Source organism: Convolutriloba macropyga, chromosome 6 (genome assembly GCF_964194025.1).
Source record: "Convolutriloba macropyga chromosome 6, txConMacr16.3, whole genome shotgun sequence".
In the NCBI taxonomy this organism is placed as follows: domain Eukaryota; kingdom Metazoa; phylum Xenacoelomorpha; order Acoela; family Convolutidae; genus Convolutriloba; species Convolutriloba macropyga.
Window position 1 is genome coordinate 66,791,880 of NC_134473.1, and position 14,421 is coordinate 66,806,300.

Sequence of the window (14,421 nt, forward strand, 5' to 3'; positions counted from 1 at the left end):
TACAAAACTTTCTTTTCTTGATACTGGTTTGTTTTGCCATCTGGTCCTCCAGCTTTACCCACTTTTAAATTTGATTATTATTATTGTAATTTAGGCTGAACACCCTGTTGGTGCAGGAATAATCATCGTTCCCTGACACTTCGGCTTGGAAGTTTCTCTTGTGGTATTGTTGTTTTAGCCCCAAATGATCCTTTGAAGTACGCCTCCCAAGCCTTATTTGTTTTCCTTTGGAATTCACCTGTTGATTTTTGTCCAACTCTTTTCTTTATATTCTTCTTTTACGATTGAATAGTTTTCTTGACTGATCCGATAAATTTTTCTATTTTACAATTTTTTCTGAAGGTTCATTTTATTGCAGGTTTGTTATTTGTTATTGTGCATCGTTTGTTGTCGACCCACTGAAGGTTCGTTATTTGTTTTGTGTATCTTTTGATGTCGTCTCATTGTTCTTTTCAGTGTTGGCAAATAGGTTCTGTTTTATGAAATTTTCGTTTGATGAAGCGCGTGCTAAATTGTAATTTCTCTGAAATTAAGAATTTTGGCGCCAAAATTGTATGTTGTTTTAATATCGAACGTTCTATAATATAAACCTTACTTTCCTAGGCAAAAAATTAATCAGATAAACGATAAATGAAAAATATGGTTATACGCATCGTTCTTATGCTGGCGTTATGCCGCGGTGTTGCGTCATTGACGCAGCGGAGAGCGGACATAAAGTTGGAAAACAACGGATACACTGGAATTCTCATTGGGGTTTCTGATGACGTAGTTCCGTCGCAGAAATTCCTGGATGGTCTTGAGGTAGATATTTTTGAAACGACGATATTCCAAATTTGTTAATTTGAAGAAGAAACTTTAGTTAGCAAGAATGTGATCAAACGGCTATTAATGCAAAAACGTGTAAATTTTAGAAAAATTAAGAAATTGGTTAGATTTAACATTGTTTTGCAGCGAACTCTTGCTGACTTTTCGGACAACCTGTTCAACTCCACCAAAAGAAGAGCATACTTGAATCAAATCACCGTTGCTCTACCGCCGACATGGGACCACTTCAACTTTTCAAATATTTCATCAACAACTGAGTTTCCGACTGCGACTTCCAAGCAAACTATTGAGTGGGCAAATATTATTGGTAAATGAGAATTTAATTTTGACGTTTTTGCTTGTAACCACGGGTATAGAAATACTGCCCCATTAATGGTAGATATAAGCTAATACTTGTAGCTCTACCCTCATTCATTTGCCAAAAACAATTTGTGAATCTTGATGCTTGATGCTTCTTATCAACAAACTAGCGAATTGCTCTAAAATATCTACGACCCGGTCTGCCAATAAACTCGTTTTCTTGGAGTTACGAATAGTGCTTTGTCTTTTTCCAACAAGCGTGATAATAATTGATTGCATATTTTGGCAAAATAATTGTTTTAGTTGGTGGTCAAAACCCTTCGTATTCTGATGCACCCTATACACGACAGACAGGGGAGTGCGGAGAGCCTGGAGACTACATTCACTTGACTGAAAAATTTGTCACGGATTCTGCTTACACGACTATTGCTTTCGGTGATGTTGGTTAGTCGCATAGTTTTGATTGAGAAAAGAACTTATCCTTTTAACCGACCATCATCTCTTGAGATAACTAACTTTTTAAATTTAATTGAGCATTTTGAATTTTGCCAAGAATATTATTTCTGACGATTGACCTCTTTCTGACGATTAACCATTATGTAGTCACCTGAAGTTCCAGATAACGATTTGATTTAAACGAAATAAGAAATCAGAGAAGCAAATATTTAATGAAAGCAAAGCGAGTGAAACCCTAACGTCAACTCAAAATGTCTTTATTTTACGCTTTTTAGGCAAACTCCTTGTTCGAGAGTGGGGACACCTCCGATGGGGCCTGTTCGACGAAAGTGGATCAAGTGACGAATCTCCCACTAAGCTCTTCTACCATGGAATGGACGGATCTCTGCACCCCACCCGTTGCTCTGCCCAGATTGAGGGGAAACCCCAGGATGCTGTGACCGGAGGCATGTGCCAAATAGGTCTGGACACTGACCTGCCCTCTGATACCTGCCTGTTTATGCCCGACCGAGTACAACCCGTTGGAGTCACTGGATCCGTAATGTTCATGCATTCTCTTCCCCAGGTAGTTATATAATCGGCCGTATAATCATTCAAAAATAAAACTACGTCCGAAGAAATGCTTTTTATAGCTGCGAAGCTGTAAGCTGAGCGGAGCTATATTGCGGTGCTCCTAGTTTTTGTTTTTTTGTTTCGTCGTCTGACGCTCTTTTTCGTTTTACATTTGTTCACACAGTAAAGCTGAAAAAGTCAAATTTTCTGATTAACTGTCTCTTCTCACTAACGGCGTTAAACTTAAGTTTAATTTGTATTTGTTTAAGGTCAAAGGAACTCATATGTGTAGTAAAGCCCCTAATATGAGGCTTCTGTGGGATGAATTTTAACAAACTTTATTAATTTATCGCTGAATGTTTTTTACCGGCTTTTTGAGCGGCGTCAATTTTTTTTCAATTTTGTCTGTCTCGTTTCTATCTCTATTATACGGCACGCAGGTTTATTCTTTCGCAGCTATTCCGGCAATCTGCCGGCTATGTTGTTTGAGAAAAAAGAAATTCGTGCCGTCGTAAATTGAATTCGGTTTTATCAAGCATTATTAAATGTAACCAAAAACCTAATTGAATAACATAACTAACTAGAAGAGCAAGTTCTTACGAGTAAGTATGAGGTCAGTTGATCTGTCTCCAAGATTATACATGTTCTTGACCTTAATTGAAAGCGTTGCATAGCTAGATATTTTTTTCAATAGCTAGATATTCAATACAATTGCTTTTTCATAAAATTCCACTTAAGAGATGTGATTCCGCTTGCAGAACCTTTATTCAACTTTTTAACTGACATTTCAGATTACTGAGTTTTGTGACGACACTGCTGATACGCCCGATGGAGCGAAGCACAACGCGGAAGCACCTAACAAGCAAAACGCCATGTGTAACGGAAGGAGTGCGTGGGCGGTTATGCGTGAACACAAAGACTTCAACGATGGCGGACGTGAACGAAACCCTTCTGTACCCGCTGAACAAGCTAGGAATACCCGACCATCGATCAAATATGTTGTGCAGCGACCAAAAGAAGTGGTTTTCGTCATTGACGTATCGACCCGTGAAAATGTGAGTTTCTGTTAGATTAAAAATCGAATGAATGTTATTTTGATCTGATATATTTTTATTGAATATTTTGATTGTGTTCAAGGAGACAGTTGATTGGTGTCCTAAAATGGGTTTCCTAGTGTATTAGGTGCCTATTATATATTCCTCCACGTGTTATGAGAGAAGATACATCTCAATAAGTATAAGATCACTTTTTTTCCTCTATTGTAGTGAAATAAGCACTATATGTTCATCACGCTGCTTCTCAATTCCATTGAATTAAAATATGCCCTAACCATTTCCTTCATTAGTGTGCTGATAATCAAATCTAATTGCATCACCTCTTCATTAAACTGAACTAATCATCACTCATATTACGTTCACTGTACTCGTGACTGTGTGTTTGTTTAAGTGAGTGCACAATCACAAATTGCATGTGTCTGTCCATACTTCTGCTTGGGTGTCTAAGAAGCTAAAACCGAGCTCTCTTCGATGCAAGCGAATCAAATTGCATTAAGAAGAGGCAATTTCGGGGCTTGATTCATATCCGAAAAGTTTGGAAATTGAAGAGCATCGGAAATTAATCGGCAAAGGAAAGACGCAACGAAGGTCAGAGCAAAAACTGGTCACAAAAATGGCAATTGGTTGAAAGCGATGGACCTGAATGAAGTGAAAATTGAAATGTTTACTTTCTTCGATCAGTGTTTAGAGATTAACAAAAAAGAAATTAACTGGTTTCTGTTCTGATCTTCTTGAGACTGCGTTAGCTCAATTATTGCGTAACAGAAATGAGTTTCAGCTTGAGAGAAATGTAGGCGCAATTTTTGCTATTTAATCGAGCAATCAAAGCTAAGCTAAGAGTACAGTTGATATGGCCCTGAAAATTTAAAAAACATAGCAGGACAATTCATGGAATACAATCCAAAAAATTGAATGAAAAACGGAGAATACCAGCCAAACAGAGTCTCAAAAATTTAGATAAAACTAAAAAATATTGACATTGCTAAAACTCTTAAAATCCCGACAGCCAAAATTTATCGCTTTAAATTCACCTGAGCCAGTTTTGAAAAGGGTTTTTGGCCTCTAAATTTTTCAGTAGCATGGTTTCCTTAAAATGTTTCATTGACCTTTAAAATTAAAAAATACTCGGAAGACGACAAAAAATATTGAATTCCAGAATTATTGAAGTCGCTATGATTTGTGATATAACTTCAAACGAATTCTTTTAACTAGCAACTATCGGGTAACGCTTCTGCAACCCCTAAAAAGGTTTCATTTGCCTCTATGGGTCAAAAATTTGAAATTTTTTAAAAAAAATTAGGCGTTAACTCGTGCATTATTCCAGAAAACGTCGTCCCAAGAGAATCAAAACCGCGAAAAAAAAGTTTTCAAAAAAGAAAAAGGTGAAAACTTAAGAAAGTTGTTCAAGATCATTATAATAATAATAGCCGCCTCAGTTTCTCAGCCGGCTATTATAGAGCTCCTTTTTTTCGTCGTACTAAAATTTTTTCGCTTTACCTTAGTTCACAGCTTGTTCAACATTTTGCGTGGAATCGTTTGGATATCTCGAGGCTAGTTTTGCTCTTCTCTCATTCTGCTTGTGTTTATAGACAGCAGTTGCTCAGTAAAGCAATTCAAAAATAACAGAGTCAATATCAAAAAAAAATAAATAGCAACGGTATAAACCCATAAAGCCCAATTTTAGATGCCCGTTAATCGCACTTTGTTCTTGGTTACAATCTCTAATGCTTTTTGGTATTGATACTAGCCCCTCTGTCGTCTCTTTACGAAACAGGAGTATGTTCAGCTCCAAAATGACATCAGGAGAGTTCAAACTTGAAAATTGTTTGTGTACAAAAATCATTTTATTAGTTTTTCTCTGTCAATCCCAAGATTTGTGAGAATCAACAGTGGCTATTTTTCGGCAAATTGCCGGGTATATTTAGCTTAAATACCAGTTCGTTTACCTTAAGAATTAACCAGTAACCTATCGCCAAGCCCTTAAAAGTTTCATGGGCTACTGAAGATTGAAAAACGTGGAAAATGATAATAAATATTGAGAAATGCTAATTCTTTTGAAAATTCACGTGTTGATATCTTGAAAATCATTTGGTTGCCACTAGAAACTTTGCAGTAACCTAGAAGCGAACCCTAGAGGTTCATTGGCCCCTGGCGATTGAAAAATTTGGAAAATGGCAAAAAAAAATTATTGCTTGAGCGAAACTTTCACTTTTGAAAAATCCCCAGAATTGTTATGATATCGTCAAAACCATTTCTTTTTGACTAGAAGCCCTTCAATAACCCATTTTCAAGTCCTGAAAAAATATTTTGCCCCTACAGGTAAAAAAATGAAAAAATCGGTTTCCTTTGGCGTATTTAAATTTGCATAACCAGGACATAGCTCACAAGATGGACGTCAAATGAAATGATTTCTGGCAAAAGACCATTGGACAGTTTTCAATTAAAGAGTTATTTGAAATTTTCAAAAATTGATGAGAAAACTGAAGAGTTGCATAATTTTGAGCTCAATAAATAAAAATGACCTTTTCACCTTGAATTTGGGCCTTCCCAGCACATCCAGCACTTGAAAGACTACTAAAGCCAGCGAAGGGCATCTAATGAAATTTAATGACCACTGGGTGTTTCATGTATATCCCGCTTTGAAAGATCAAAGTGAAAAATGTGAAACAACCTTGCAGAAAATAAGAGCACCCTAGACAATCCAATTCTTCGATTGTAGCAAAGTAAAATGTACTGTAAATGGACGTAGTATTTGTTCAGGCAGCGTTTTGACCTGAAAGTGAAAGAGTAAAATTGCTATCATGGACATTTTTCCGAGCTAGAGGATTTTCATAAGCCGCTTTCATTCAATGACCTTAGAATAGTGTTTTTGACAGAATGGTAGGTACATAACGAGAGTACAAAAAAGCTACCTACACGTACACCTGACAAATTAAAATTTTTTAGCTCAAATCAGATCTACATGAGGGTTTGTGCTGTTTCGATTTAAGTTTCTCGCGAAGTTCGCATCCATTTCTACTTCTAGCTCTTCTAAATTTTCCTTTAAATTTTTTAATCGATGCATCGTAAGCGCACAGAAGTTGAAACTATATGACGACCATTTTTGTGGGATCTCGTACTCTTTTTCATAAAAAGATTTCTAACAACAAGCATATTCCTTCCAGCCGTTAGTTAGCTCAAAACATTAGTGATTGCCTATACGATCTCACGTTTTGTTTTGTAAGGAATCTTGTTCCAATCAGTTTAGTAATACACAATTTTGATAGAAAACACTCGGATTCGTCGCGGTATGAAACACTATGATTCGTTCCAGTGAGGTTTTTGGAACTTTTAAAACCTCAATCACTAGTTTGTAGAGTTTCTTTCACAATTTTTTGACTTTGAAACATAATTTTTACGTAGAGGTTGTATATATATATGATTTTCAACTGGTATTGGAGTCAATTTGCTATTTTCTTCCAGGAAAATATCACATTGCATAGCGTAACAACCTGGAAAAAACTCAAAACTTCAACAACAGTAACGACTTCAAAATTTCACACCTTAGCTCAAATCATGCCTACTGAGCTTCAATCATGCTTAAAGAGCAGATATTACGCTGTACGTAGCCTTTGTGCTTTTGCTGTTAGTTTAGTTTAGTTTTTCCCGTTCTCATGAGATCAGCGAATGATATAGTTGAAATTCAGAGGCTAATTAATAGTTGCCCTCATCTCAGCAGGCTATTATTGCACTCCTATTTTTTGCAATCCAAGTAATTTGGATTGTATTGGTGCTTCTGTAAGATGTTTTTGTACACATTTTTCCTTGACTTTGGTCTTTCAAAACGTGATAACAGTAGTCTTACAATTGTTAAGAGTTGCGCAGCTGCTGGGAAGGCCTTAATTCAATGTTAAAAGGTCAGTTTTGGCAGTTTTTGGGCCAAAGGGGTGCGATTTTCATCGTTTCCGTCATTTTCCGAGTTATTTTTTGAAGCTGGCTTTTTTCAAAGTTGATAAGGTCTTTTGCAAGGTATAAATCTTTAGGACCATTTTGTTAGCTATGTACTTTGGTACTCTAAACATAAACACCAAAATGAAATCAATTTTTTTTTAAAAAAAATGATTTTTCCCAGCCTCATGGGCCAAGGAACTTCCTCTGGGGTTTGATAATCGACTACTGAATAGTTTGTAGTGGCAATTGTAAGACTACTCTAAACAATTGTAAGATTACTCTAAACATAAACACCAAAATGAAATCAATTTTTTGAAAAAAAATTGTCGTTGATTTTTCCCAGCCTCATGGGCCAAGGAACTTCCTCTGGAGTTTGATAATAGGTTTAATAATCGACTACTGAATAGTTTGTAGTGGCAATGGAATAGTTTTCAACATTTTAATATCACGAATTTTAGCAATTTTTTTTTGAAAATTTTTGCCATTTTTTGAGTTCTTCCAGCCCCAGGGGCCAGGGAACCTCAAGGATTCGCCAAGAGTTTGCATAGTTGCTAGGGGCAATGGAGTGTTTTTAAACTTTTGATCACGAATTTGAATATTTCTTCAAATTTCTGAAAATTATCGTGCTCCAAGTTTTTCAACCTTTATGGAAGGTTTCTGGAGACAGTGAAATGGTTTTGAAGATATTGCATCACTGACTTTGCTACGATTCAATAAAATTTTCAATTGTTTTCGATATTTTTTAAAATTTTTTTCTTCCAAGTTAATCGATCTTTAAGGGCCAATGGAACTTTTTCTAGGTTCTGGAGATGGGTTACTGGGCAGATTCGAGGGTATCAAATTTGTGTGAAGCATTTGTCATATATCTGGATTTTCTTTCTTTAGTGGCCAATAAACCCCTATCAAGGCTTGTGCCTGGGTAAAGGGTTTTTAATGGATAAAGTTTGGCCTTTTGGTAAAGAGTTTCTGCAATGGTTATATTTTTGTTTAGTTAGTTAATTCTTTTAGTTTCTCAACTTTTGAGAGTTTACTTTTGGCTGTCATTGTTCCATTGATCTACGGGGCAGATAAAGTAGTTCAGTCTTTCGTTCAATTCTTTTAATTGCGTTTGAGTACCTGTCCTGCTATGTTTTTCAACTTCGTCATTTTGTCGCTTTTTTTGGTCATTGTGCTCAAAGTGTTGCCCAGAGAAGCAGCAGTTTCTCAGAAAAACAATCTTCAATGAACAGAATCAAAAAACGAAATCAAAATTAGAAACGGGATATACCCTTAAAGCCCAATTTTAGATGCCCGCTACATGAATTATGTTCTTAGAACTCTTAGTTACCATCTCTAACGCTTATTGGTATTGATTCTAGCCCCTTGTCCTCTCATTAAGAAACAGGAGAATGTCTAACAACGGAATGAGTTCAAATATAAAATAGTTTAAAATGAAATAGAAAGTTTCAGTTCGCACTTCAAAAATACTTATAAAATTTTTCTCATCATTTTTCCGATTCTTTCCGTTCTTCCAATCCCAATCGGGCTAGCAATATATGGCTAGAATCATCTATGGTTCTTTGATATGATTGCCAAGAAAGGTCAGCCCTTATGGGAATTAATGGCAGTTATTTTCCTGCAATTTGTCTGGTATGTTTGAAATTTTTCTCTTTTGCTTGACGTATTTTTTGTGTTTTGCTTGATATAAAATACTAAAAAAATCGAGGTAGAGACAGCTCAGCAAGATTTGAGTAATTTGTCAAACCTAAAAAATTACTACCTATAAATTGTCAGACCTATAGAAAACATCTGAGGAATTGGTGTCTGTTATTGGTAAAAAGAAGTTATCGCGAAAACACGTGATCATTACGCGTAATTTAGTAAATTGAATCGACGTCCACTTTAGATTGGGACAAAACAATAGGGTCTGGCGGAACCTTCTCTGACAGCTTTTTTGCGGCTAACCTCATTTTGACTTAAATATTTCTTAACAATTAACACAAAATGCCTTTTGGCAATATGACTGATATCATTTCTAACAGTAAATAGCGTTGATCGGTGAGTTTTGCTAGAAGACAACTGTATTCTGTGACGATTGAGCTCTTGGAATTGATAATTAACATGGAACATAATGATTCATCGAAAATATAGCTGCTTTAAGTTTTGGAAATTTTGGATACAATCTTGTCACAACAGTTGCTTGATTGTGACATTATTTTTTGGAATGGATGATAGATACTGGAGAAATCTCATTAGCGGAGTAACGTTTTAGGGCCGGAGTACAAAGTTCAGCCACTTTTTTCAGGCCACTGTTCGTATATGAAGAGTGGCCATATTTCTTTATGTAATCAACAAAACATTGGCGTACGGTATGCAATTATTGTAATCGCAACAGAAGTTGACTGAAAAACTGAAAAAATGTTCACACGGTTGTTGTTGCTCTTCAAAGTTTTTCAACAGCTTGTTTCAACAGTTTTTCTCTCCAAATAACAACCATATGGTGACAGTCTTTCCCAGGATATAGCACCGGATATATTCCAAATCTCATCACAGTAGTGAGACATGTGTGAGTTTTGTAAGCATCCACAGATTAATCTTTGGATCTTTTATATTAACCCCCAAGCTTGATGGTCATTTAATATTAAGCCCCACCCCCCGCTTAACGTTAACCCACCCCCCATTACTGTAAAATATGCCATAATGTGAGGGATAAAATTACTTATTTCGTGGGTGGATAATGGGAGAGACCCGAAAATTATTTTGTCTGAAATTAAATATTAATATTTTTTAAATAAAAATTTTATGTATACAGCCCCCTCAAACTTTGACTATCATTTTAAGTTATTTATTGCTTTGACTTATCGTCCTCAAGCAAAGAATAAACAATTAATGCTGGGATGGCATTAAGCGGCTGGGCAGCTCTCTTAGATCCTTACCAGTCTGTGAGAATGCGATTCACGGAAACTGTTTTGAGATAATTTCATGCTGTGAAGGGCGGTTCTTAATCCTGAAGTCACCTCTCCCCTCCCCTCCCCTCCCCCCAGTCGCTACCCTCACCACTCGCCCTCGTCCACCTTCCTCCACGTGGCGATTGACCCCCTAATCCTAGCGTTAACCCTACTACGGAAGTTAACCGGTCGTTTGAGCGCATTTCGCTAAGTTCTAATTGACACTGTAATCAGTAAATGTTCTAGAGAGAATATTTTCTCGTTATTGAACAATCTCTCGAATTTATTGGTGATTTATTTCCGTTTGCCTGGTTTTTCCGCGAACCGTCAATCAACTCTAATTACCTACGTTGTTGACAAGGTGGACGTTGGAATTCATGAAAGCTCAGGCAATCAAAACGAATCGGTATCATTAAAAGGTCTTGCTTTACTTCGATTTACTTTTCGTTTGATTTCACCAAATTGAACAAGTTCAAATTATTCTGTTAATATTTTCAGCGCGATTCGTTTAATTGCTGTATGCATGAATTGGTTTGATCTTTTTTGTCGTGAGTTTTTCATTTTTTGAAATGTGTGGGCGATAATAAATTTTTAAATTTTGGAACTTTTACGTTTGTGCCCCCCCCCAGCTTAGTGAGTGCATATTATTATTATTATTTGCCCCCCCCCCAGGCACACATGCTATATTTCTCCACAATTATTTACTGTTATTTACTGTGTAATGACACGTGCTCTGTAACTGGGGGGTGCATATCTCGTACTGTGGAGGGGGGGGGGGGGGGGCTCGGCTCAAACGAAAAAAAATCCAAATTTTTTTGCTTTCATTTTTGGGACTTTCAGAGACTTTATAGTGCAGAAAAAAATTTATAATTCCGAATTTTTTGGATGAAGGTTTTCTGACTTTGAAGATTTTGATGTTATCTTTTTGTGAATCTTTTTTGATGTTGTTGGAACCTGATAAAGAAGCAACGGGCTGGACAGTTTTGATATAAACACTTTGCGTGACTAGTCGTGAAGATTTTGAGTGGATAGAACAGGACTGAGACTCTAGAAAAATGCGAGGTCAATAAATTAGGAAATTTGCTCTCCTATTTTCCCCTGATATTTGAACCATTTACGAATACAATTTAACAACTTAATATCTTAGTGGAAAAGGCAGTATTTTTTTGTCGCGGAAGTACTTCGCTAACAAAGCTTCCTGGTGTTATTTTGCTGAAAAATGTTTGCCGATACTTTTTGTGGAAAAATGTGCAGTAAAAAATAAGATGGTATGAAATTGTGGGAAACCGATCGTTTAAAAATTGCTTTATTAAATTGTAGTAAGTTTGAGATGACAACAAAATTTATGATACTAAAAAGTTTAGTCAAATGTCTAATGTGATTTTTCTCTTTTCTTTCATTGTTTGAACTTCATTAGATTTTTTTTGGTTTCGTAATGAGCATTACCAAGCCTTTTAATTTTTTGCGTCTGGTCTAGTTTTGTTTCTTCTTGTTCTTAAAGATTTTGAGTTTCCAGCGTTTCAAAGGGTGCTTATCTTTTATATCTGGATAAAATTGCCTTACGAACTCCCCATGGTTTATAATTTGCTCTTAATTGAAGTTTTCAGCCTTGATATTAGTGCTGTGGTGTTTTTAATGCGATTCTTCGCTTGGCCGATTTTTCGTGTGATCCATTTCCTCCTCAAAAACGGGATAAACAGGTCGCGCCCTGAGGGCTCTTAGAGCCGCTCTTCTTACTATTCTCTTCGTATGCAATTCTTTCAACGAAACTTTTGGATATATAAATTCATGTGTGAAGGGAGGTTCTTGGAGCTTGACCCCCCCCCCCCTACACACGCACTTCACCCCTCGCAATTATGCTAAAGATGGAAATGTTAGCCTGCCTGAAACTTACCTGGTCAACTGCTCGCGGGTCGTTTGAGAGCAATTCGCCCTGCGTTAGTCGGTTATGTTTAACCTGATAAACCTGATATACATGACTTTGAGTCGGTTCGAGAACTATGCCTTATTTCATGTTATTGGTATCAAAAATAAAGAACTTTTTCATTTCTTCCTGGGTTGAATGACTTATTCTGCTCCTTTCATGCTTGTTTCATGTTTTGGAAAATCAGTCGGAAAATGTTGACCTTATTTAGGCGATTTTTTGAAAGCTTGCGAAGTTAGCGGTTGTACTACTGACACAAATTTTCTTTGTGAATCACATGTAGAAATTAGGAGGAATTTTAACCAAAGGGGTGTTAGAAGATTTTAATCATTTAGTTTGTTGTTAATTATTAGAAACGCTTATGAAGAAAACAATGCTTGTTTTTGTAGCGCGTTTGTCTAAATTCTTGCTCCTTTTAGTTCGCTGACTTAGTTTCCCCTCTGCCATACCAAATTATCACTGCTTTCTCAATTGTAAACAAGAGGGTGGCCAATAAAGTTATAAAAGATTACCACTAAGTTCTATCGCCCAATGAAGTTTACTGCTCTCATGGTGGAGGTTTTCAATTCAGCTGAAAACATCTTGCAATAAGATGTCGTATTTTTAAAATTTTTTATTTCAAATGGGAGAAGGAGGAGGGGTTAAATAAGTCGGAACAAAAGTCGTGTCGCTCGCCTCGGGCCCACCAATTGGGCACAAAGCGCCTTGGTGTCAGGACTCGGGCAACTTATAATCCCACGGGAAACTAATAACATTTTATGAACATGGTAGCCCCCATATAAACCCCCATATATGGTCCACGTGTTAATTTTAATAGATGCCGTTTGGAAAATTAATGAGTTTTATTCTGAGAATATTTTCATTTCTGAGAATATTTTCCACTCTAAAGTAAGCTATCAATAAGTCAAAACACGCAACTGTAGGTTTTAAATTTCCAGATTGCACAATAACAGATGATCTTGTATGCAAGTAATTCAAAATGCCTGTTTCACTGTCAAAAGTTTCACTGTCAAAAAATTTTTAAAGCTAAGGTCAAATTTTTTTATTAGCTTTTTTTAAGAAACTATGGTTCGAAATTTTAATTATGACTATTTAATAATGATTACCCAAAAATGACTAGATTAATATGTGATTGAATTTCTTTGTTCATTTAAAAACGAATTTTGATCTTTTTCATGATTTACAAGTTAAATTTACGAGTGTAAAATCATTAGGGGCAATTTATTTTTATAAATTGCAAGTTATCTGAAAGCTAATATGATGTATTATGCTATAAAGCTAATATTCTGAGTCGGATTATGATGTATGTAAATGTATGATTAATATGTGTAAACTGTCCCAGTCATAATCGGACGGGTATCATGTAAGATCTTGCAAGATACGCGTCTGGATCTTTCATCTTGCAAGGTAAACGTTATTTGCAAGAATCTTGCAAGATCTTACAAGATAAGGGTTGACTGGGGTGATGAGGCTGACTGAAGATCAGGTGATGAGTAAATTGATTGTAGGTTGACAAAGTGGATGAGCTGAGACAGGCAGTGGGCAACTACATTATGAACCAAGTGCAGCTGGGAACTAGAGTGGGAGTGGTCACTTTTGCAACTACCGCATCCATCGTCGCACCATTGACACAGGTATGCTCTTGAACACCTCATAGACAGATTTAGTACCAGATACCACCTTAGAAATCAAGAATCAATTAATATGTGACCTGGTCAACTTTAATTTGGTTTAAAGTTCATGTGCGATTACCTGTATGTTTCCTGCGGTTACCTCCTGATTACCTGTATATTCCTGCGATAACCTGTAGGTGTAAACTTTTTGATGATCAGGTGCAGTAATCTGTTCTTTCATCTCTCGCTTCGCCTCTGAGTTTGATAACTTCTCGATGGCGATGACAACAGTGTTGTAATAATCATGAACGTTATGTTAAATGAGCAATTCAATTCAGGAGATCTGTTCAGGTGATGAATGAGACTAGTCGAGGCTGGCTGGTATCTCAGTTGTACAATGACTCTCTCGCTCTCTCATCGACCAAAGTGGGAGCACGTGGAGCTACTAGTATCGGTAGTGGACTCGCGGCAGCCATCAATGTCAGTTCATTCACTCTTCTACATTTTACCTTTTTAAACCAATTATTAATTGCTTGCGATGCTCTTAGGCGCTGAATTCCTATTTTTAATGAGCATAATGATATTGCGAGCTACATTGGAACACTTTGCGACACTTGGAAAAAAATAGGCTGTCACTTTCTACCTCTTTATTTTTCCACCTGATTCTATCGGAACGTCGGCCAGGTGTAAACGGTGGCTATTTTCCGGCAATCTGCAGGCTATGTCCAATTATTTCCGATGTGATATTCTCAGTGAATAATAGATTAGGTCAAATGATAGACCTGGAGGCCTCAATTTGTACCGGCTCAAGGTAATTTTTCATTCTAAATGAAAATATA

At 36.5% G+C, this 14,421-nt stretch overlaps 1 protein-coding gene across 44 annotated transcripts in view; it reads left to right on the forward strand.

The window, feature by feature from the left end:
• The first annotated feature begins 580 nt into the window (after positions 1–580).
• Positions 581–14,421, forward strand: part of LOC142340535 (uncharacterized) — a 181,715-nt gene continuing 167,874 nt past the window's right edge. For all 44 annotated transcript variants that reach the window (XM_075391113.1, XM_075391135.1, XM_075391116.1 and 41 more), the window contains exons 1-7: positions 581–801; positions 952–1,132; positions 1,429–1,569; positions 1,857–2,146; positions 2,925–3,188; positions 13,478–13,603; positions 13,934–14,062. In XM_075391113.1, the coding sequence (XP_075247228.1) occupies positions 631–801; positions 952–1,132; positions 1,429–1,569; positions 1,857–2,146; positions 2,925–3,188; positions 13,478–13,603; positions 13,934–14,062 (1,302 nt within the window). In that variant the 5' untranslated portion in view covers positions 581–630. The remainder of the gene's footprint in view (positions 802–951; positions 1,133–1,428; positions 1,570–1,856; positions 2,147–2,924; positions 3,189–13,477; positions 13,604–13,933; positions 14,063–14,421) is intronic.